At 35.8% G+C, this 26,273-nt stretch overlaps 1 protein-coding gene across 2 annotated transcripts in view; it reads right to left on the reverse strand.

Moving 5' to 3' along the window:
• Positions 1-982: 982 nt before the first annotated feature.
• LMLN (leishmanolysin like peptidase) overlaps positions 983-26,273 on the reverse strand; it is a 58,733-nt gene continuing 33,442 nt past the window's right edge. For both annotated transcript variants that reach the window (XM_006180003.3, XM_032481021.1), the window contains 6 exons: positions 24,560-24,670; positions 21,884-22,016; positions 20,323-20,482; positions 18,121-18,251; positions 9,410-9,620; positions 983-4,606 (listed from right to left, as the gene is read on the reverse strand). In XM_006180003.3, the coding sequence (XP_006180065.1) occupies positions 4,506-4,606; positions 9,410-9,620; positions 18,121-18,251; positions 20,323-20,482; positions 21,884-22,016; positions 24,560-24,670 (847 nt within the window). In that variant the 3' untranslated portion in view covers positions 983-4,505. The remainder of the gene's footprint in view (positions 4,607-9,409; positions 9,621-18,120; positions 18,252-20,322; positions 20,483-21,883; positions 22,017-24,559; positions 24,671-26,273) is intronic.

Here is a 26,273-nt window from a genome sequence, read left to right on the forward strand (position 1 = left end):
TGAGTCTAAGATACACTAATTTCTAAAGGCAGAGAAAACCATTTCCAGACATATAAAATGAGTAAGGTATTGGTCATTTGTTAGAATATTAGATCATGTATTTGGACTACTATCTCCAAATACATTCAATTTATTTTAAATATTAAAGAATGAACTTCTGATGGAATACTAACAAAGCTGATTTAAATAAACCTCTCCATTTCAGCAAATCTACCAGAGTGGTGTGGAAAAAAGACTCATTTATGTAATAACGCCTACTAAATAAGCTATGAACATACAAGGTGGTGTATAAGATGTAGACAGCTTTATCTTCAGTACACTGTGCAAATAATATTGGATTTATTCAACTACCTGAAGTAATTCATTGTATACAGTTTCAGCTACTTAAAACATTTAAAATTTTAAAAAATCTAAATAGTATCATTAAAATTTCCCACAAAGATCTCAGCTCAGTAAATAGGTCACAGAGGCTACGTTCAGTCAATTTCACAAAGTGCCAGGCTCCTTGCCACAGGGCAGAACGGCTCTGAGTGCGCATGGTGAAGGCATGTCCTGGGTACACTCTCTCAAACTACATTCAGGTTATGAGGAAGAATCACACTCTACAACTACAGCCACAATCTGCTCGTCGCCACTGAATAGAGTGTGGTATCTGAATGTGCAGGGTGGACCTGCAGTGAGACTCCTGGCCCACAGCATAGAACAAATGGGACTAAATAATCTTCAGCCAGAGGCGGCTGCCCTGAATTGTCTTAGTCTACTCTCTCTCCTGCTTAACTATTTGAGGAGGGTTACTCTCTGCAGCTTTACATAAGACCTGTCCCCTTTCTTGAAGTAGGACAATTTTACTCCAGTTAAAATACAAATTGAATTATGTTTCACAATAAACACCTTGTCTTCCTCATATAGAGTGTGTGGCTGTGTTTGTAGTCCTCAACCAGGTTTTAAAAATTGATAGTGTTAAGTAAAGACAAGATGCAGATTAGTTTCCATTTTTATTAAAGCTGTGTTTTTTTTCCTAAGGAATATATTACACTTAAATACCATAAATAAAGATTAGTTCTTAAATCTATTATATTTAATAAAAATGTAAACAAAAGAAAATAATTCACCATTCCCTCCCCAAACCTGTCGAAATGTATCAAAAAAAAAAAAAAAAAAAGTCATCCTTTCAGGTTCAAGTTCTTTTGTTGGGACGAGTAGCACAGATTTTATTAAAATATGTTAGTCCTCCTGAGCTGCAAGGACCTCATACGGTTAACTGGTGCCCACTACAAAATGGGCCTGTGGCGCAGTGACTGAAGTCCACCTCTTCTGCCAGGACTGCTCCAATGCCCTCAGAAAAGGGCTTGTCTCTCTCCATTCAGTGTCTAAGGACATAGACAGTGCTAAGGCATTGAGCACAGGACACCGTGATGAATGTGATGTGTGAGCTGTCATACGCCAGGAGGTGGGTCAGAGCCAGCAGTGGCCAAGCAATTCTAGTTGGAGTATTACTCACAGAATATTAGAGCTGGAGAGATTCTGATAAAGCATCTAGTCATTTTTCAGACAGTGAGTCTTCTAATATTAAAGAGGATATTGATAAAATTTTATGCAATACTCTGGTATACTTATTTTTGTATCTTCCTAAAACTATTTAAACTTCATTAACTTGTTTCATTTTCAAATACTGATAAACTCTAAGCCAACATATTAGGCTAAAACTAATTTTAAGCATAATTTATAACATTTTTAGAACGCCTAGTTGATCTTAATAAAAATAAGTATCCTTAAGAAATAAGTAAGGGAAAAAGCTTTTTTCAGGAGAATATAGAGGGATCTACATTACCTACTTGCTTGCCAGATTCTTTAAAGCTGTCAGCTCAAGTCTAGCGACATGGCTTTTGCTTCCTTCTTGTAAATTCTGTTCTTGAAAACCTGAGAGACAAATTCACTTGATAATTTTGACACTGGGACCTTAATACTATCAAAGTGAACCTATATCTGAACTGAAAACTGAGGTAGTCAGTTTTTATAAGCACTTGACCCTTTCTGAGTCAGAAAGGGGCTTCAGTCTACCGTCCTCAAGTCAGCTGCTCCCCTTTCTCCTACCCCACCTCACCTCACTCCCGCTGTGGCTGCTGCCTGCTCAGTCTTTCTCAGTGAACTGGTTCTGTGAACATAAAGGGTTACCTGCCACAGGATATCAACATTTGGGTTATTTCAAATTCTTCAGTTTAAAGGTGAATTCTAGCCCGCTAATTCTGCACTGAAATTTCAGATTTTAAAAAGTCATTTTCAGAATATTGTTGTATTCTAAGTGACTAAACCGTGCCTCTTAAAACTTCTTACAGGTCCAGTGGCCTTCTAAATCTTCACTGAGTATACTATGCAGAAACAGAGATAAGCAACCACTTTTAAGACTTGTTGAAGAGGAAGGAAGAAACCAGCACAGTTAGTTACCCTCAAAAACTCAAGATTTCTTAACAACATACTTTATCAGATTCTACATTTGTGCAGAGAAAAAGTCTGGGCTACTAGATTCCAAGCTTAACAAATATATATAGAAAAAAATGTCATCTATAGTATTTTCTTCAGAAAGTCATTAGTGCAAATATAATTATATCAATAAAAAATAAAGCAAAAATATATTTCAAGTATAAAAAGCACCATGCTCAGAAACAATACTACCTAAATGGCATTACTGCACAACAGTTAAAACATAACTGAACCTATCACTGTGAATCTCAAATATATTATTAATCCATGGTGTTTTTGGTGAAATTCTTTATACAACTTTGCAGGATGACTCATAATCACAATAGATATGTAAGTTTAGATTTTTATAACTTTCTTTAAAAATATACTCTACACTTTTCTCTGACTTTCCATGATGTAAAGTATGCAGGACATAGGCAGAAACGCCACTGCTGTTAGCTTCTCTTCAGCTGAGGCTGGCAATGCTAGAGACCACCAGCTTTTCACAAGGACAAATACCTCCAATTCAAAACTGTATGCTACTAAATATTTTAAATTTATGTATTAAAAAAAGGTGACTTTCCTTTACGCTGGGGCTGCTGTTTGGTTCCAGCGTCAAATAGTCAGCTGGAATTACTCCTTAGTTATTATGCTGTTTGTTCACTTAGCAAATTTCTTAAATTAGTGCTCAAAAACCTTATGCTGAATTAAAGGGCCAACCAATGAATGAATGAATAAATGCATGCTTGTCCAAGGGCTGTGTTTATGCTGCCACAGGACTTCATTAGCCTTAGAGAGAAAAACCAGGCATCATTCATCATTGAAGAATTTCAAATTGGGATTATTAAGTAGGGTTGGTCAGCTCTGGTACCAGAGCAGAATTGCTTCTGGGGACCAGAATCTACGTGGTGACAGAAAGAATGTCAAATGCAGGAGGTAAAGGATATTATCTCCTCCGTTTAAAGCAAAGGCAATCTTCTGACTTCTATGGACCCTACTGGATAGGCCCTACACCAAACCTACACTTTGTAAACAATTCAGACCCTCTTGTTTTGACTTACACTTTGCATTTTATACATAAAATAATTTTCAGATAGCAGAAATTCTTCTGTAACAATTTCTAAGCCCACCTGAATATAACTGCATACCTGTCTATACCAGATTTCTTTTTATCTTCATTGATCAAAAAGGAACACTTCTATTTTTGTTGGATTGCGGTTGTCATAACTATTATCTGAAAAATATACAAATGTTTTCTTCCATTTGCATGTCTTCAATATTTTCACAAGGCAGAGTATTCTTCTCTCTCTGCCTCCCGGCTTTTCAAGTTATTATTAAACTAATGGAGAATACAGCTGGAAGCTGATCTCTGAGGATCAAGGAGTATGGATATAGCTGGAAGAGGGCTACCAGCACATAATGGCTCAGCAGGAAACTGCCACACAGCACTGTGAAATCATAAAATTTAGCGAAACATAATTTAAAAAAACACTCTTTAGAACAATGAGAACAATCATTTAGGTATACCATATACAGTTATTAAATTTAAAACAGGTATAATAGTGATGCAGAAATCCCAATTCAAATTATTTTCTGTAAGTCAAAGGACAATTTATACTTTTGAAGACAGGGTCCACAACTTATGATCTTGCAATAATTAGCTGTTCTTTAAATTATTGCAGCATTGATGAAATTTCCCATTGTTTTAGGATAATGAAAATGCTGAGGTATGTAATCACTGAAATTTTCACCAATTATCCCATTTTCAAAGGAAAACTTCAAGAAGGTTATGCATCCTGAAAAATAAAGAGACTTCGGTGATTTGGAATTCCTTCTCATTCTCCAAACTCTGAGGCTGTTGAGTTGCTGATGAGGAGTGACGGCTGTGAAGCTCTCCTTCAAGGTCTGATCTTGGTCAACACTTCCAAGCCAAACTCTGGAATGCCACTTCTGCCATCTGCATTGGCTAGCACTTGCCCAGATTTTGTGCTTTGTTCAGAGGAACATGACACAAAGGAATGTCTTGAGAATTCACTTATCCATTCTTAATGCCATACACACAGAAGAAATCCAGCCAGCAGAGGAAATAGATTGCCTAGTAGAAGCCAGAGGGTGACCACCAGGCTAGAGGAACGGGAACAGAGATCTAGAGTTGAAAACAAAAAATTTACTTTCTATAGACATTTTTGGAATAGATCCTACCAACTAAAACACTGACAGATGAGTAGAGGTGATTATTAAAAGGTGAACAAGGACACCTTGGAGAGCAGAATCAAGTGTGACTTCTTGAGACCTAGATATCCAAAGTCTTTTTTTATATTTATAGAAAAAGAACAAAAAAATTTATGCAGGAGGAAAGATGTATCTACCATACCAAGGTTCAAAAAAGGAACCCAGGAAAAGAGAGAGTGTCTCTGGGTAGTATCCTGGCAAAGCAAGATGCTATACAGGAAAGTAAATGAAAATCTTGGCTATTCTGACAGGGGATGCAGGACTTTCTTCTACCCTTTCTTGTCCCTTCTAGGTAGGATGACCATATAATTTATCAACCAACATCAGGACATTTTGAGATAAGTGCTGAAATAACTTTCTAGACTCAAGATGGAGCCATTTCTGCCTGTGGTGCCACATCAGCAAACTGAAGCTTAGGTAACTTTTTGTGTTTGTGTAAATGCTCTGCTTGACCAGAACCACAGCATATTCAGTCAGCCAATCTCCCATCGCCAAGCTAACTCTGGGCCCTATACATATCTCCTTGTTCCTTGATCTTTCTAAAGGTCAGATGCTCAACCCCAGCACATCAACCTAAGGTGAGTACTTCCTTCCTTGTTTCCTGCTTGCTGCTCTCCCTTTATTTTACAGTTCTCTGGACTCCTGAGAGTAGAGACTGCCTGTGTGAAATAAAATTTGCTTTGATCAACTAAATTGTTCTCTTTGATTATTTTAACACAAGGGAATGCTATTAATAATCATACCAGCAAAACAGGCACATGACTGTCCCAGGCAAAACAGGACATATGTTTCCCGATCTCTAAATGTCTACTTATATATCCATGTCACCCCAGGCTTGATTTGGAAACAGCAGAAGATTTTATGGGCTTTGGGCACTAGGAGTATATTTTAATTTAGCCAAGAGTTGTTCTCACAACTAAAACTATTTCCCCAAAATGATTCTCAGAATGGAAAACATTTTTTAGCAGTTAAAAGACCAGGTCAACCTGACTTTACTTTAGGATGAGTTGTCTGTTCTAATATTTTAACCAATAAAGACCCAAGCAATCTTCAAATCTGACTTGCTCAAAAGGTAAGGATAAAAAGGATTGGTCTTCAGCTGTAGAATGATAATGTCAGGGCACTGGAGCTTGTTCTTCTGAGCACTATACAGTGAGGAATTAGTATTTTAAAAAATCACTTCACTGTATGTAATCCAGGTAAACCATAGGGAAGTTATATTCTTTCCCAATGGAATCAGCTGGCATTGTTAAGTCTTAGAAAAATCCAACTTTTCTGAGAATAATCCTTCTCCAAGTGTGGTACTTGGATCAACAACATCAGCATCCCCTGGGAACTAATTAAAAAGGCAAATTCTCAGGCTCCAACCCAGATCTTGTGAATCAGAAACTCTGGGGGTCAGTCCTAGCATGATTCTGATGCATGCTGAAGTTTGCGAACCCCGGACCTAGAGCTGCACTGTCATGTGGCAGCCACTAGTGGTATGTACCATTTAAATTTAAATTAGCCAAAATGAAATAAAATATTTAGTTCCTTAGTCTCACTAGCCACATCTCACATGTTCAATAGTCACATGTGGCTAATGACTGCTGTATGGGATAATGCAGTTTACAGAACATTTCCATCACCCCAGAAAGTTCTATTGGATAAGTTCTGGCAGAGAGCATCAGGTAGAGCGGTCTTGGCTGGAACAAGGAGTAGGCCTTGGAGTCACTAATAGCCAAGGCACATCACTTTATCTTCTGATTCTCAATTTGGCCCAAAGGAAACAAGAGGAGAAGTAGCAATTGGTTTATCTACTGCTGGTACTAAAATTTAGGAAGCTATTAAAACATAAATGGTAGCTCTGGAGTATTTGTTGTCTTTCAGAAACACTGCACTTTCTGTGACAGTACTCTTTAAAAAGAAAAGACACAATGAGGGTGTTTGAAAATGAATTGGAGATGATAGATCTGGGTTTTGATCTGAACTTCATTATCTATTAGCTGTGACCGTAACTATCACTTTATCTCTTTTTACCTTAGTTTTCTCATGTGTAAAATAATTTCTATCTCATTAGGTTTTGTGATGATTAAATAGAATGATATAGACATAAAGCATTCAGCAAAGTGTCTAGCATTCAATAAACAGAAACAAAAACAACCTCTATAATCTGAAGAGGCCAGAAAGAATTTAGAAATAAATCTTTCATATTGACTAGTGGAAACTATCTAATCACACTCTAGCATTTACAAGTGATGACAAAAGAAAAGGAGAAAGAAAAGAAGATGAGAGTTTTACATTCTAAAAGAAATTACAAGTGTTAAGAAAAGGCTGTGTGAACTAACACCTGAGAACAACAACAAAAATCAGAAGAATTTGGGGAGAGAAGTATCTTTACACACTTCCTCCAGAATATGAGGGGTTTTAAAGTTTTAAAGACATATCTAGAAACCTAAAAAGCACCTTAACTCATAAGACATATTAGGAATAATCAATTGCTTAATAAGCTTTAACATAGGTTAATTCTAATTATTAGTATTTCTCATACAAGTACATTTAAAGCATCAAATCTTATTTTTACAAGTTTGGTGGGTCATAAAAACATTATTAAAAAGAAACAAACTATGTACTTAAAATAAAGAGCACATGTAAAGTCTGCCATAGTCCCTGGTACATAGTTAAATAAACATTCAGCAAAGGCTCAGTGTGTGCTCTATTCACACACATTAACAAAGACAAGAAGTCAGGTTATTTTAGAATTTTGACAGTGATGCTTATAATATTCAAAAAGCAATGCCTAAAAGGCAACTATTCTTGTGCATTTTTATGCATTTTTCAAAATTGGCAGTGCTTTGGAGGTTACAATGTTTTTTTAAGCTTCCTTCCTCATAGAACTGGTTAAAGGGAAGAAATCATAACATAGTGACTATAAAGAGTGAGCAGGATAAGAAAAAGAAAAGTCTAACGCGCAGGTTTGTGGAAGGGGTGGGTCATCTGCAATCTATTTCCCATCTCCTTTCAACAGATTCTCTTGTCTTTGCCATGTTCCAAGGACAGGAACTAATCATTTCAGAGCTCCTCGACCTGGTCTGGCTTTCTCCTCATTTCTAGACATTCTCCTACTGTAATCCTAAGTTTCTTACCTCTGAACCAGCTGGAGTAACTCTCTCATCTCAGCTCTAACTGCTAATGGCTCAATCACTGTTCATCTCTTGGACAATGAGATGGTAATAGTTTCTTATAGTTAACTCTGAGATTAGGCCTGAGGATGGGAACTTCATCAGAACCACCTATTTGTAGACTAGCAGTCCTCTAATCCTAGCCAAAGAAATTTAACAATAACAACAAAATTAAGTCATCCTACCAGCTTCACATTAAAAGCTGACTAAGAGTATTCAACACTATATTTACTACATACCGTATCAGAAGCACCTAAGATCTTTTATCATTTCGAATAATTCACTGTGCATTACCATTATAACTGCAGAAAACTCAGCTGGCTCACAGGAATTCAGTGAAAAGAGTTAACATAGCAGGCCCGAGATGGCCACTCTTTCAAAGTCCTGTTTGCAAGGACAGCCTTCAGCTGGTGTCTGGGAACTGGTTTCTTCCAGGCGTTGCCCACTGCCCCTTTTCCTTTTGCTGATTCTGCTTTGTATCTTTTCCCCTTAACAAAGCTTAGTCACAAGTACAACTAGAGGCAATCTTGTGTCTCCTAGAGAATCATTAAATCTGGGGGTGGTCTTGGACACCCCCAACACAAGTATTAACCTTCCAAAACTCATCCTCTACTTATATCCCAAGCCTGCAGGATTTGGGAAAGAAAGGAAATTAAATTTTAGATGTGAAGAAATTTTGAGCTGTAAAGTGAATGTAGCCCTCTGTTTTCAACCAGACCATGGAACAGGCAAAGGGTTAAAACAGTTTCATTTGAAAAATATCTCCTGTTGAGAAAATGAAACATGGCATATTTCAAAATGTCAATCAGTCATAAAATCTCATAGGTCATTTAATTAAAATATCATAGACCATAGGTCAAAGCTTTCATGGAAAGTTCATGAACTCTGCTTTTATAACTCTTAGAAGTGGATCATCAACCTCAGTTTGCACACCTTCATTAGTAGGGAACGCACTCTTCTAGAGACAGTCCTTTCCATTCCCCTCCTGATTCTAAAGGATTTAACCAGAATCTGTCTCCCTACAACTTCAGTTCTACTCTCTGGAGTCTCAAAGAATGAGCAAAATATCCCTGTGAGAACCACTGTCTTTGCCAGCCTGTCTTCCTATCTCACCTTGTGAGTGTGTATTTGTGGATCCTTGCACCTTTCTTTGCTTTGTGGGTGTGTCAATCCCTTCTTTGAGCTTCTTTTCCAGTGTCTTTCCCTCTCTTGCACTTCACCTAGTTATAATATAACTAAAATATACTTAATTGCTTTTTGTATTCAATGAACATAATTTTTACTCTTAATTTAAAAAATCAGTGGTTGAAACATTAACTTTTTATAAACTTCAATGACTTTTTTTGTGTGCAAGTCAGAGGTTCTTCACATAGAAAGCTTTCTCACCCTCACTCTTACTGAAGGGAGGTAAACTTGTTACCTCCCTTCAGTTTCTAACAGTGGAATTGCAATTAGAAGAGAAGACACTCAACCTGTTTTAGAGCTTCCTTGAAGGGAATTTTCAACATCTTGTAAGAAAAATCTCTCTCTTTATTCCAACCAGAGAGACTACTCACCCAGGGGTAGAGTTCGGGTCAAGTTAGCAGCTGGAGGATCTGTTTCTGGAGGACAGAGTTCACAGAAGTCCCAGCATGATGGGCAGAGCAGGTTTCCATCGTGAATCCAGCCATTCATCTGAATACTGACGGGGAGGACCTGCCCGGCCCGACTACACAAATATGAAGTATCCTGAACCCAAACCTTCAGACCTTGTGGAGAACAAGAAACCTTCAAAAAGTGGGAAAAAGAATCAGATCAGTAAGATTCTAGTATGTGAGGCTTCTCCTTCAACTGTAGGAAAATATGGTAGAATTTACTAAAAATGCTGGCTATAAAACACAATTGGGGATAAGGGAATATTTAAATCTCATACAAAGAGGGTTAAGTTATTCAGGTTGTAAAAGAATTTCACTCTGTGGTAGTAGTTCTTAAACTTTGACCACAGTACCTTTTAAAAAATCTTAATAAAATCTATGGACACCTTTCCTAAAAAACACAAGGTAATATGCCACATTACATACAGTTTGAATCCACAGAACCCTAAAGACAAGGCATTAATAACAACATTTCTGTAGGGGTTCGGTTCCGGTCAAGATGGCAGAGTGGTAGGACCACGAGCTTGCCTCTCCTCGCGACTACAATGAAACCACAACTGAATGCTAAACAACCATCGAAAAAAGACTGGAACCTAGCAAAAAAGATCTTCTGCAACTGGAAACATAAAGAGGGAACCACAGCAGGACAGTAGGAGGGACGTGCTCATGATATAATTGGGCCCCATAACCCCTCGGGTGGGCAACCCACAAGCTGAAGATTTGTTAAGTCGCAGAGGCCCTCCCACAGGAGTGAGAGCTCTAAGCCCCACGTCAGGCTCCCCAGCTTGGGTCCCGGCAGTGGGAAGAGAAGGAGACCCCAGGACATCTGGTTTTGAAGGTCAGGGGGGCGTGGCTCAGGGAGTCCCACGGGACTGAGGGAAACAGAGGCTCCATTTGCTTAAGAAGCATACAAGGAAACTCACATGCACCAGGTCCAAGGGCAGAGGCAGTGATTTCATAGGAACTTGGGCCAGACCTGCCTGCTGGATTTGGAGGGTCTCCCGGGGTGGTAGAGGACGGCTGCGGCTCACTCAAGGGACATAAAAACTGGTGGTGGACATTCCGGGAGTGTTAATCTACATGAGCTTGCTTGGAGGCTGACATTTTGATTGGATCATTAGCACCAACACCGAGCCCCAGCCAACAGCCTGTAGGGAAGCCTCAGGCCAAACAGCATACAGGGTGGGAACACAGACACACCCACTAGCAGACTTCCTAAGCCACAAAGGCCTCTAGACACGGCCCTACCCACCAGAGGTCCAGGACCAAGCTTCACCCAGCAGTGGGCAGGCACCAACTCCTCCTGCCAGGAAACCTGCATAAGCCTCTAGTCCAGCCTCATCCACCAGGGGCAGATACTAGAAACAAGAAAACAATAATCCCAAAGGCTGTGGAAGGAATCCACAAACACATAGAAAGAAATATGAGGTGGTAAAGGAATATCTCCCAGGCCAAGGCACAAGATAAAATCCCAGAAGAAGAAATAAGTGGTGAGAAGGTAGGTAATTTATCTGAGAAAGAGTTTAAAATAATGATGGCCAAGATGTTCAGAGAACTCAAGAGGAGTATAGATGCACAGAGTGAAGTTTTTAGCAAAGAGTTGGAAAATATAAAGAATACCCAAACAGAGTTGAAGAATAAAATCACTGAAATGAACAATACACTAGAAGGAACCAAGAATAGACTAAATGAGGCAGAAGAAGGGTTCACTGAGCTAAAAGACATATTAGTGAAAATCACTACTTCAGAACAGAAAAAAGAAAAAAGAATAAAAAGGAATGAGGATAGTTCAACAGAACTCTGGGACAACATGAAGTGCTCTAATATTCACATTATAGGGGTCCAAGAAAGAGAAGAGAGAGAGAAAGGACCCAAGAAAATTTTTGGAGAGATAATAACTGAAAACTTCCCCAACTTGGGAAAGGAAACAGTCACCCAAGTCCAGGAAGACCAGAGAGTACTACACAGAATCAACCCAAAGAGGAACACATCAAGGCATCTAGTCATCAAATTGACAACAATTAAGGATAAGGAGAAAATATTAAAATTAGCAAGAGAAAAGCAACAAATAACATACAAGGGAACTCCTATAAGGTTATCAGCTGATTTTTCAGTAGAAATTCTATAAGCCAGAAGGGACTGGAAAGATATATTTAAAGTGATGAAAGGGAAAAACCTACAACCAAGAATACTCTATCCAGCAAGGTTCTCAATCAGACTTGATGGGGAAATCAAAAGCTTCACAGATAAACAAAAGCTAAATGATTTCAGCACCACCAAACCAACTTTAGAGCAAATGTTATAGGACCTACTCTAGTCATCAAACCATAAGAAATGAGAACAAAAAAAGAAAGAGAAAAAAAAAAGAGACCTACAAAAGATTGCTTTGGCTGTTTGGGGTCTTTTGTGGTTCCTTATAAATTTTGGAATTGTTCCAGTTCTGTGAGGAATGTCGCGAGTATTTTGATGGGGGTTGCACTGGATCTGTGGATTGCTTTGGGTAGTGTGGCCATTTTGATAGTGTTGATTCTTCCAATCCAAGAGCATAAGAAATCTTTCTATTTCTTTGTGTTATTTCGGTTTTCGGAGTATAGGTAACCTCCTTGGTTAAGCTTATTTCTAGGTGTTTTGTTGTTTTTGATGTAATGGAAATGTCTCTGCCAGTTATAAAATTCTGGGTTTTGAAGTGAAAAAAAAAAAAAGTGAATGAAGGGCCGCAAATGGCAAAATATTCCACTACACACACACACACACACACACACACACACACACAAATACACTGCATCTCTATTATCTATTCAACTATTGATGTACACTTAGGATGCTTCCATATCTTGGCAATTATAAATAACTTTGCTGTTAATAACAGGGCGTATGTATCTTTTTGAGTTAAATCTTATTTTGTGGTTGGCTTTATTCCTTTGATAACTATGTAAGTTTAAAAAGCTAAAGTTCTAAACATTCTTAGAAACAATGAACAGTATATATATGTAAATTCAAAAATACATGTGCAGTTAAAACAAAAAAACTTATCACGCCATGAAAGACATATTACTAAATGAAAGAAGCCAGCCTGAAAAGGCTACAACTGTACGATTCCAACCAAATGACGGTTTGGAAAAGGCACAGCTACAGAAACAATAAAAAGATTGTGGTTTCCAGAGGTTTGGGGAGAGGGAGGGAGGGAGAAATGAATAGATGGAGCACAAGGGATTTTTAGGGCAATGAAATTATTCTGTATGATACTATAGTGGTGGCTACATGCATTATGCATTTGTCAAAACCCACAGAATGTACAACATCAAGAGTAAACCCTAATGTAAACTATGGACTTTGGTTGATAATAACATACCCATGTTGGTTCATCAATTGAACCAAATATGCCACACTGGTGAGGGATGTTGAAGGTAGGGGATTATATATGGGTGGGTGGGGCGGACTATGTGGGAACTCTGTATTTTCTGCTCAATTCTGCTGTAAACATGAAACTGTTCTAAAAAAAGTAATGTCTATCAAAAAAAAATTTCTGTAGATTCTAGTATCCTCCTTTATTTCAGCTTAAATCTCTGTCAAAGCCATTAACCATGTCATTTTTTTGTGCAAGTCACTATATTTTGTAAATCAAAATTTTATTAGTTGTTTTAAAAAATAATATATGTTAATTGTAAAAAAAAAAAAAAAAAAAGAAACACAACAGAGAAATGACATAGTGATAGTTATTCTTTTTCTCTATCCCAGACCCTCTGGGATAGAGATAAAAATGTTCATGATGATTACATTATGAGTACAACTGATAACATCTTTAAAGGCAGGACTCATATCTCAAATACAAGGGGTAAATAATAAAATCAATTTTTAAAAGCAAACATATTAAAACTAACAAAAAATGTTTAAAATGACTGTATCTTCTTCAATGTTGTTTTCTAAAAGGACTTCACATTAATTTCAATTATGCTACGTCACTTTAAATATTTCTGAAACTTCAGTGCATGCTTCTGAATATGTTTGATGGTGACAAATTTTTACTTTGCAAGTAGATGTAAATTTTGAAAATACCCAAAAGTCGCCAAGAACCAAGTCTAGTTAAAGGCAGTTCATTAAACTGGTTAAGACTAGGTCAACAAAGGTCTTAATTTCCAAATATACAAACAGCTCATACAACTCAATAACAACAACAACAAAACAACCCAATCAAAAAATGGGCAGAAGATTTAAACAAACATTTCTCCCATGAAAAGAAGATTAACATCATTAATTACCAGAGAAATGCAAATCAAAACTACAATGAGATTATCACCTCACACCAGTCAGAGCCATCATTCAAAAGTCCACAAGCGATAAATGCTGGAGAGAATGTGGAGAAAAGGGAATTCTCCTACACCACTGGTGGGAATGTAGTTTGGTGCAACCATTATGGAAAACAGGAGATTCCTCAAGAAACTAAACATAGACTTACTACACAATTCAGCAATCCCATTTTTCAGCATATATTCAGAGGGAACTCTAATTCAAAAAAATACATGCACCCCAATGTTCATAGCAGCACTATTTACAACAGCCAAGACATGGAAACAACCTAAATGTCCATCGACAGATGACTGGATAAAGAAGTTGTACTGTATTTATGCAATGGAATACTACTCAACCCTAAAAAAGAATAAAACAATGCCATTTGCAGCAACATGGATGGAACTGGAGATTGTCATTCTAAGTGAAGTAAGCCAGAAAGAGAAAGAAAAATACCATATGGTATCACTTATATGTGGAATCTACAAAAAAGACAAATGAACTTATTTACAAATCAGAAACATATTCACAGACACAGTTTACAACACTGTAAACTGATTATACTTCAATAAAAAATTTTTTTAAAAGATGTGGCATATAGATACAATAGAATACCTCCCAGACACAAAAAAGAATGAAATAATGCCATTTTTAGCAACATGGATAGAACTGGAGATCATGCCAAGTGAAATAAGCCAGAGAAAGAAAGAAAAATATCATGATACCACTTACATATGGAATCTAAACAAAGGACACAAATGAATTTATTTACAAAACAGAAACAGACTTACAGACACAGAAAACAAACTTATGGATACCAGGGGGAGAAGGGAGGAGTAAGGGATAAATTGGGAGTTTGGAATTTGTAGATACTAACTTGTAATGGCCTATAATGGAAAAGACTATGAAAAGGAATATTTTATATATATATATATATATATATATATATATATATATATATATATATATATATATAAATGAATCACTATGCTATACACAGAAATTAACACAACATTGTAAATCAACTATACTTCAATTAAAAAAAAAAGACTAGGTCAACATAGGTGTGATGCAAAAAACTAAAACTGACTTCTTAGATAGCTATTAAACTGTTTCTAAAGGCAATTTAAAAAGAGGAGTTCCAAAAGTGTATTTCAACAATGGAGTCATTTTAAAAATAACTCTATCATCAATTAAGTTTAAATATATTCATTTGGAAATTTAAGTTATAATAAGCTACAAAGAAAATAAACAACAACAAAGTGTAACCTCTTCTATAAGTCTGTCATTCAGTGACCCACATCTAGTAAGTCACAGCAGCCACAATGCACTGTAATCATTCTTTTAAGTGAGAACTGACTGGGTACCATGCTTGGTGCTGAAAAGGATGCCAAAGAAGTCCATGACACAGTGCCTGCCCTCTAGGAGCTTTAACTGAGGAGAGAAGGGCGGGACATAAAAATCCTCCCCCCAAAATTAACAGTATCAGATTGTTTTATGATTAAGAGTCAATAAATGGTAGAAACAAGAACATTAAAGATTAGAAAGTTTCATGGAAGAAAGAGTATCTATATTCTAAAGAGGTGCACAGGGTTTGGATTACAGTGAAAGAGAGATGCTGTGATCTGGCAGGCTGTGTCAGAGTCCAAGTGGGTGAGGAGGGTAACCACATAGGGGTGGAAGAAGATGGAAGGGATGTGGACAGATCAAATAAGTAAGCATATTAAGGACAATGAGACCCTCTTTCCCACTGTTGGAAAGAAGAGTTACAAATATGGAAAGGGAGAAAGCTAAAATGAATTCTTTGGTATTAGACTGAAATCAAAGATACTGGTGCAAACTCATGGTTATATATATACACGTGTGAGTATATATAAAATTACACACACATATATATTTCCTAGTTCTGTTTACCAAGAGGGCCTGGGAAGCAGCTATATCCCAATAGCAATGAACAGTACATCTAGTACCCAGACCTTAGACTCTAAACATCACACTCCACTAAAAGAAACTAGAGCTCCTTGGAGAAATGGTTGTTTCCAGAGCCGCAGCAAAGAAAGTAAAGATAAGCCTAGAATACCTTGTGCTAGACAGCAAGGAAATATTTAAAAAGATGGGACAGGCCAAAAGGACACAGGAACTAGCCTGAAAGGGCTCCCTCTGGCTAATTCTGGGGCAACTTGAATATCAAAAATAATGATAGTGATGGTAATACCCAATGAATAAAATGGAATCCATGAATCAAAACTGATTGTAAGTATACAAACTAATAAAGTGAAAGTATGATAAGAAATAACTTATTGATATAGTACCTTTTGTCCAAATACTTACTAATTAAAAAGGGAATTAGCTAAAAGAGAAAAACAGCAACTTGACAGTGAAGAAGTGTGGTAGATACTAGCAAGTTAACATGATCAGTAAAGGGACAAATCAGGAGTGCACCACCACAACACAAGCATCACTTCTCTGATATTACTGCCCAAAACATATTACATGAATTTAATTATGAAGAAACATCAGACAAACCCAAGTTGAGACACATCCTAGAAAAGAACTGGCTTGTAACCTTTAAAAGTGTCAAGGGTATGAAAGTCAAGAAAAGACTGAGGAACTGTTCCAGATTGAAGGACACCAGAGACATGATAACTACTCAACATGTGATATTAGTTCAGATCCTATTACTACAAAGACATTGTTGGGACAATAGGCAAAACTTAAATGGGGTATGAGAATTAGATGTATCAATATTAATTTCTTTATTTTTTGGTAGTATTGTGGTCATACAGACGATGTCCTTGTTTATAAGAAATATATATTTAGGTATTTGGGAGTGAAGGGGCAGGTTGTCAGCAATTTGCATTTAACTGACTCAGAAAAAACATATTTTTGTACCATTCTTGCAAATTCCATCAAAATAAGTAAAAAAAAAAAAAAACAGGAGAAAACAGAACAGCTAATCCATATGCTAACTGTTTGGAAATCATATACATTTGCTAATTTAGTATTTAGTATTAAATTAGCAAAATTAACTGACAACACTAGGTACTCCAGAGAAGCCAAGTACATTAAGCCTTTGTGGATGGTATTACAAATCTACGTAATCCCTTTGTGGTGGTGGTGGCGGTGTTATGAAACATTAAAGTAGGTTGAAATGGTCATCCTCCTATCGTAATTCACTCTGTTCCAGCTTTATTTCCTTTAATTTTATTTCAAAAATTGATTTTAAAAAGGTAAAGCCTGTAAATATACTTATAAAAGCATTTTTACATAGTAAAAAGTGAAAATTAAGTCAATATCTAACAAAAAAAATGACTTCCCTAATTAAACTACTTTAAAATGATGTAATGCTCTACAGCTATAAAGAATGGTATTATTATTGGAAAAAACTGCAAAAGGTATTTTGCTCCATATAAGCACTAAGGCACTGACTAAAACAAAATTACATACTGTAATTACACGAGGTCAAAACTATGTATGTAAGCAATACATAAATCTTTAATAGAATTTATCAGAAAATAGTTGCTCAATTAAAGTTGTCAGATTATAGCTGGAAAGTGTTCATTTTTAGTTGTCTTTTATAAGGTTTCAAAGATAATTTTATATGAATTGTGCAGTGAATGAATTATACCTCAAAAAAGCAGTTACCTAAAAAACTGTCAATTTTAAGAAACTTTAAAAAAAATTAGTTAAATTGTCAGCTACATTAGTGCACTTAGCCCTTGCAAATAAAATGGCACAACCAATTCTTATTTTTCAGTTTTTAGGATCACATTCTCCTCTCTGATGTCTATTAGTAGGGTATAAAATATTCAGTAAGTTGGATGTTCCTAAGTTACAGAATGCCTGTATCTTAATAAGTTCTTAATAAGGTGATGCAGTTATTTAAATTAGATGTGAAAATATGATAATTAAGAAAACAGTAGTTTACCCCCTTTGGATATCTAATTTCAAGGAAAAGATCTATTATTAATCAGTAGTTGATTTATTAATCCTTATAGCCATGCTTTCTTCAGAACTTATAAACTGTAATTTTTTCCATTAAAAGTAGTATTTAAGAACAAAATTATATATTTTTCATGATCTCCTTAGCATAAATGCCCAGAAGCAAAATTATTATAAAACTTTGCTGATCTATAGCAACTACATATATTTTTAAACAAATGGGGAAAGGTAATTTCTCTCAAAGATATAATATTTTGACAAAACACAAGCATCCAAACTAATGTTTACATAAATAAGGTAAAGTATTAATCAATAAAAATTAACTATATAAAAATATAAAATGTATTTTAACGAGATAAAATTATATAGTATTTGATATAATTATTAACAACCATATGGTTTACCTGATAGCATCCACTCCCCCAGTCTGGGTAACTCAGCTTCCTCTCACACTTTTCCATGACAAATGCTGATTTCTGAATTAGACAAACTGAATGAGGTCCATACTTTTCAGCACCATAGTTTTTAAAAAGGTCTGAAGCAAATGAGAAAAGTTTTCTTAAAAACTGACTTTGGGCTCATTCTTACAATTAAAAGTTACTTTAAAAAACAACATGTTTCATGGATATTTTCAATTAAAAAAGTCGAGAGAAACAGGGTTCCAAACTCAAACTGGGATCTCAGTGAAGGAATTAGTAGGGAAAAATGAGTCTATCAGAAATAAGAGCTAACACTGGACCTATAGCATCTAAGTTAAATATACAGAGGAAATAGTACAAAGATCACCTTCAATGTGGCCTAAATGGGAGTCACCTCTCAAGTGACCCATGACAGGATGGGGCCAAGTGGTTTATAAAATGAAGACTGTTTTTGGGGTGCTGCTACTTTTGCAAAATGTTCTTATGTTTTCAACTTATGCCATCTCCTGGAAGTCCATAAATAACAAGCTGATCTAGTCTAGACTAAACACAAATCTGTAGTTACCCGGTAGATGAAATGATCTCTAAATAGCTAATGGACAAAGGAATGAAGCCTTTAAAACCTATGAATAATTTTCTCTCTTTACACTTAATATAAGTAAGTTTCATCTTCTGAAAGTAGAGAGTACAATTATCCTCTTTTGAAATATTACAAGGATTAGAATTTTATGTCAGCTTTGAAAAATCTTTAATTTTATAAGCTAAGAAAGAAAATGTAAAACAATAAAACAGAGCTTTATATTTTTTTAATTTATGAGTATTTCAAAGTCCTCAAAACACATAGTGATCAGTGTCAAAAAAAAAAAAACAAAAAAGGAGGGGTGAGGCCAACCCTCAGGTCAAATCCTGAGAGCTATCTGTTTTTATAGATAAAGTTTTACTGGAAGATAAGTCATACTAACTTATTTACATATTATCTATAATTGTTTTCACACTATAACAGCAGAGCTGAGAAGTTGCAACAGACACTGTATGACCCACAAAGCCTAAAATATTCACTATCTTGATTTTTATAAAAAACATTTGCCAACTCCAGCTCTAAAATAATAAAATGTGATACTATATCTTATGCAAACCCATAACTGATAGATATGTGCATTTTTTTTTGCTTTAACATGGAACTTCTGAGTAGTTACATCATAAGTCTTTAGACATTTATTAACTAGATAAGTGATGAATAAAAATGACTGTACAAATCCAGTTAAATCTGCTAGGTTTAAGGATAAAAGGGAAAAAAATATGGAAATTTAAATTGTAAATGACTTAGTCTATAATAAAGTATGGCAAAAGGGGGGAAGAAAAAGAATCAGGTTGAAAATTTTGATGACCACAGAGAGAAAAACTACTAATTGTTCTTCATTAACAAATCAGACATGAGAAGATTTTGTTTACAAAGATAGTATGAGCTATAGTTATTATTGCTGAATATTCAATTGCCATACTGTTTATTCCTTTGATGACTTGTTCACTTATGTATATAAAAGGGAATAAATAATATGGCAATACATCTTACTAGCCATGGGAGAATAGTATTCTGATATCTGAAGAATGACATGTTACTTCTAAAGTACAAAAAATGCACACTCCTTAGGAGAGGGAAAAATAGGATACCTAATACAATTTAATAAAAAGAGCTCTGCACTGGAGGATCCTGCACTGACACCAATGAACTATATTACTTAGTATCTCTCCCCTTATCCTTGAAATTCAATAATACCTTCTCTCATCAGGTTTTGAGAAGAAATGAATAATAAAAATGAAAGTGCTTTGTAAATGAAAAGTGTCATGCAGATGTAAGGTATTACTAAATGGTAGTGTGTGTACACACACGTGCAAGTGTATCTAACAGCTAGCAATCCTTTGTGTCATAATTCTAAGCACTTACTTTACTAACTCATTTAATTCTCACAACAAATCTATAAGATAGGTATTATCCCCTTTGTACAGAGGAGAAAACTGAGGCAGAGAGAAGTTACTTCGAACAGGTGAACAACAGTGGAACCACAACACAAACTCAAACTATCTGGCTCCAGGGTCTGTGCCCTTAACCACTATTTTATACTGCAGACACACACTTTTCATATGTATATATATGTATGTATCACTTAATTTCACTAAACTACTAACCTGGTTGATTTTCCAATATTCTACAATCAGAGCTGCGCTGATATTCACCACTTAAATGCCAACTGAATTCCTGACTGAAAGGGCAGTAGTCAGCAATTTCTACTGAACCACCATAATAAGGCAAATCTTCTGCAGGTACTCCACTGAGTTCATCAAAGTACTACAAAGAAAAAAATTTTAGGAAGACAGGAGTATAAGAAACAAAATAAAGTCCACAGACAATTTATAGCAACCGTCTCTAATGCTGTACAGCACAGAGAAGATATTAATCCATTTTTCTTCATTCGTAGTACAATGCAATATACTACCTGAGGGGTATTTCAAGGCTGTTGTAGTTTTAGAGATAAGCAAAGTTGAGTAAATTAGTCTACGTTTTTAATTAGAGTAACGTTTTAAAAGAATGGATAGGAAGAGTTTTAAGAGTTGACAAAACACAAAACTAATGCATACAATTAAGATATTTTAAATATAACGTACTTCAAGTGTTTTTGGGAGACAACTTACATGTTTTGACAAACTTGAACTGCAAGCAAATGAGTGACATCATATATATATAATACTTTGAATACCAAAGGAACAGGTACCAGATAAATTGTAAAGATTTCACATTTTATACCAACTCACTGAATTATATTACTAAGCCTAGAAACATGTTTGCTATCTTATAGTGTCTGAAGCACTCAGTTGGGTCATAAACGTATGTAGGAAGCTCAAAATTAAGCAACAATCGCTTTCTTTTCTTTTCTTTTTTCTTTTCTTCCTTTCCTTTCTTTCTTTCCTTTCTTTCTTTCTTTTTCTTCCTTCCTTCCTTTCTCTTTTCTTTCTTCCTTTCTTTTCTTTTTTCTTTTCTCTTTTCTCTTTTATTTTCTTTTTCCTTCCTTCCTTCCCTTCCTTCCTTCCTTCCTTCCTTTCTTGTACAATTACAATGTGTCTTTCTCTGGTGTACAGCACAATATCCCAATCATGCATATACATACATACATTCATTTTCATTTTTAACAATCACTTTAAATTTGCTTCTGTGATACCATTTTTGACTAATAGGTCCTTTGTCAATGGCAGGCAGAGCTCAGGGTTTTTTAGTGATAGCCACATCAACAAAAACTTTGAGGTCAACTCAGAGATTCAGACTGAACATGTGGGACCATTTCCTTCACCTTTTAGGATAATTTTTTCTAAACTAGAACTTCCAAGCCTTGTAATTAATTGGATTAGAGTATTTTAGTTACTTTCTTTAAAGAACCTTGTTTTCTATGTAAATTAAAGACAAAGACTTTGGAAACAATTAAAAAGAAAATACAAACAGTTAGAAAATAGATCAAAATAAATATTCTAAATGTCTCTTACCATTACCATAGGCATTGCTAGATACTAATAAATTGCTATCAATTAACATATTGGTTATAAAGAAATGGAGAAATTCTTCATTTTTTTCTAACTTATAGAAAACAAATGAGGCCTTATAAATTGAAAAACTTATGAGAATTCACTCTTCTAATTAAAAATGGAGACTTTTTCTTAAAAAGCCGATTCCTGAAATTGTGCCCCAAACAAGTGTTACCTGATATTCTTGAGGTAAAGGTTTCGGAAACTTCTGCAAATTACACACTGCAACTGCTCTCTGGTCCTGTCTGCAAGTTAACTGCAATGGATTACTTCTGAGCGTGTCACAGTAAGGACTCAGCATCTGCCTCCTGCAGACAAAGATATACAACACGGTACCAAACTCTAAAGAAGTTATTACAAGTCTATTCTACGGTTTGTCTTTTCCATTACAATTTCAATGTTTTAATACCTTAAAACCAATTGCTAAACCAGGTTAAAAACTTATTTTTCAAAGGGTAAAGGAAATGCTTAATGTAGGTGTCAGAGATTAATGCTAGATGTATTATAATATTTCACTGTCATTAAATAAAATCCTATTCATCTCCTCCTTCACTTTTGCCAGTAAAATGGAGTTCCAAGGTCCCTAACCAGTCTGCCTTCTCCTCTACCTTTCAGAGCCTTCTTATGTTTATTGATAATGCCTAGACTTCTTAGTTGTACTTAGAAGGAGGAACAGGAAAAAGTACATCTACACCTTCCAAGAAGTGAAAGTGGGACTTACATTTAATTTTTATATTATGTTTTTGAAAGGTTTCCCCCAAGTGATTGTGATGTAGTCAGATTACAGACCTATGTCTGGGGATAATGTGATGTTGAATCATTTCATTTATCTGGTATTTAATGATTAACAGAACTCCCAAACAGTATTATCATTCCTAAAAGGAAGCCTCCAAAGTAGAACTAGTATCTTCATTTTACTGGTAGGTAAGAAGTCTGAGACAAGCAGCTTGCCCAGGGTCATACAGCTCATGAGGGGCAGAGCTGGAACTTTAAAAACTTCTCTCCAAGTCCAGTGCTTGCCCATTAAATCACAGGTACTTCCTGTGTTAAAGAAGATGTGTTTGTTTCTTCTCTCACCTGGGTAAGGTCTCAGAGCAGTTTGAATCACTCATAGTTTCTACTAAGAAGTCTGACATCTGAGTTATAAGCCTGCTACAAGAAAAGCAGCTCATATGCAGTGGCAGGAAGCAGCCTGCAGCTACTTTGGGGACAACTAGTTAACTCCAGTACTACAACCTGATCTAGTGTAGTTGTTCTTAAATTGTGCTACACATTAGAATCATCTAGAGAGATTTTTTAAATCTCCATGCCCACCTTGTTCCTCACACCAAATGAATCAGAATGTCTGAAGGTCGGAACCAGGCATTGGTATGACTCACAAAAGGACAAACTGATAATTTGGACTTAATCAAAAGTAAAAATTTCTGCTCCACAGAAACCCTATTAAGAGGATTAAAAGCCGTACTGGCATATGACATGAAGAGACATCTCACCAAAGAGGATATGCAGATAGCAAGGAAGTACATAAAAAGATATTTAACATCATTAGCCATTAGGGAAATGCAAATTAAAACCACAATGAGGTATCACTACTACCTTTCAGAACAGCTAAAGTAAAAAACAGTGACAATACCAAATGCTGGTGAGGATGTGGAGAAATTATTAATCATACATTGCTGGTTGGAATATAAAATGGCATAACCATTCTGAAAAAGAGTTTGGCAGTTTCTTACAAAACTAAACTTGTAACTACCACATGACACATTGATTGCCCTCCTGGGCACTTACTCTGGAAAAATGAAGATTTATGTTCACACAAAAACCTGTACACAAATGTTTATAGCAGTTTTATTCATAACAGCCCCAAATGAGAAACAACTCAGATGTCCCTCAACGTGTCAATGATAAAACAAAGTGTGGTGCATCCATATCATGGAATACTGTTTAGCCATAAAAATGGGCAAACTATTGATAAATACAACAAACTGGATGAATTCTCAGAAAATTATGCTTAGTGGTAAAAACCAATCCCAAAAGGCTTTATACAGTATGAGCTATTTATATAATATTTCTGAAATGAAAAAATTACAAAATGGAGAACAGATAAGTGGTTTCCAGGGGTTAAGGAGGGATAGGGTGGGAGGGAAGCAGGTATGGCTACAAAAGGGCAACAGGAGGGATCCCACTGGGAATCCAAATGTTCTGTATCTGGCTGTATCAATGTCAATATCCTGGTTGTGATATTGTACTACAGTTTTGCAAGATGTTACCAATCAAGGACACTGGATACAAGTGTATATGGGATCTCTGTATTTTTATTTTCTCACAACTGTATGTGAATCTACAATCACCTTAAAAAGTTTTAAAATATATACGTTTATAAATATATAAACATGTGTGTATCCCCCCAAATTGGAGACTATATTTTTTAAAAAGCTTGCTAGGTAATTATGATATGCATTCAGATTAGAGAACCAGTATTCAAAAGTAGTTTTATGTTTTTGATACTGAATCAACAGTTGCATCTATGTTTATGAGTACATTCTCTGAAGAAAACAAGTAAGAATGAAAATGAAGAGTATGAAACAAATTTGCAGTAAATTTATTTATGAATAATAAGCTAACCAGAAAAGTTTTATGGTTCTGGCTGTCACAATGTGGATTCTTTTGGTATACTCTTTAAAACAATACTGTGGCTACTTATGATATTATGACAAAGATTGTTTTCTATACATTTTGAAATTGAACTGTTTGGACCACATTTTGAAAATAGGACATTTTAGGCTCTAGATAAAGAACAACATCGGAAATAAACTGTTATCAAAGACATTGTGAAGAAATGCATCCTTACTTTTGTCTCTGCTGATCAATCCAGAATTTACAGCTCTTCTCAACAAAATCACAACCCATTCCTCGGCCCCAGTCTAATTTCTCAGCCATGCTGTAATTAGCTTTATACCAGCTGTGGAAAAAATTCAAACAAAGCACTTTATATTACTGTCATTTAAAAAGCGACTCTAGTATACCAATGACAAATCTTAACAATGAGCAAACTAGGACCTCAAAAAGGACTTTGGTGACCATCACCACAGATGAGCATTTATGAACAAAGCTCTTGCTGCACAGGATTGCTGTACAGATCACTGTAGCAGGGCCCGGGAAACTTTAGTCTTGAAGGAAATGTGAGTATTTAAGAGTATCTTCATATTTGAAAAAATCAAAATCAAACCATGTTTCATTATAATTTTCAAAAATGACAGAAGTCATAGAGTAGAAAGTAGTTAACGTGTGAGACAAGGGGAATAAAAGGCAAAGAAACAGAAAGAATGAGAGAAAAAGAGAAGGGAGCAAGTTGAGGAAGGAAAGTGGAATTACTAGTTGGCCGGCCTCTACCTAATCTGGTCCAGTTGGCCCTAGTTTCTTGCTTCCCTGGTCTTGAATTTATAATATTCTATCAGTATGGGCCCTGTTTGTGACTAAATACTACACCATTATAATAAGATAAATGACACAGAGAAAAAAATGTGACAATGAGTGTGTATATGTCCATGAATAACTGAAAAATTGTGCTGAACACTGGAATTTGACACAACATTGTAAAATGATTATAAATCAATAAAAAATGTTAAAAAAAAATAAGATAAATGAATACTATTTCCAACACATTGCAAATGTTTCAATTTCAGAAAAACAAAAACACATTGATTTACTTCCCTGACAAAATTAATCAAAGGCAATGAAGCTACTTTTATTAGTTTTGCTTCTTTATTCTTAATGACAAGATTAGTTTACAGAAGTTATAAAGTTACACAAAATAGTTTCTGTCATGTTTGTATTATATCTTGTCCCCTCAGCATTACCAAAATAGTTAATAAAAACACAGGCTCAAAGGCTGGGGGAATGATAAGAATCATCCTCTCCACTCCAGCACTTCCCACAAAATCTGAGACAGCAGAAATACATGACATAGCATCTTTCAAACTTTCTCCCCTTCCAAAGAACAGAACTGTCTCACTCAGACAGAACCTGAAGAAATGAAGCCCGGCACTCCAACACCAAAATGCCTACAACTTCTACAGCTACCAAGTGAGTCCCGCTGACCAGCTAACTTGGTATCACAGCAGGTCAAGGTGTCTGGATAGTAACAGGTGCCCCCAGTCTTGCACACTAGTGGTTATTTTAGCAGTGCCTAGGTTAGGAAGTCCTTCTCCCAGTGAATAAAATATAAAGTAATTAGATTCCCTTGGGAATGACCATATCTAGCACAGGTTCATGGATGCAAAGTATCAGCACCACGTCACTCAATCACCAGCTGGGCACTCCAGCTACATTTCTTGAAACCTTCTTGATATCTTTTCTTTGCAGTTCTTCCTGTACTATTAGTCAACAGTTATTAAGCACTTCCTGTGTGCTAGGCACCGTGTTAAATGCTAAGGCTACACAGTGGAGAAACAGTTCCTGCCCTCACAAACATTATAACCTAGTGGGGAAGGCAAATACAAAAAAGAAAATTCCAAGTGTGATGAGTATGACACAGGCTAAGTATAAGGTGCTAATAGGAGCAC

Source organism: Camelus ferus, chromosome 1, assembly GCF_009834535.1.
Source record: "Camelus ferus isolate YT-003-E chromosome 1, BCGSAC_Cfer_1.0, whole genome shotgun sequence".
Classification (NCBI taxonomy): Eukaryota; Metazoa; Chordata; class Mammalia; order Artiodactyla; family Camelidae; genus Camelus; species Camelus ferus.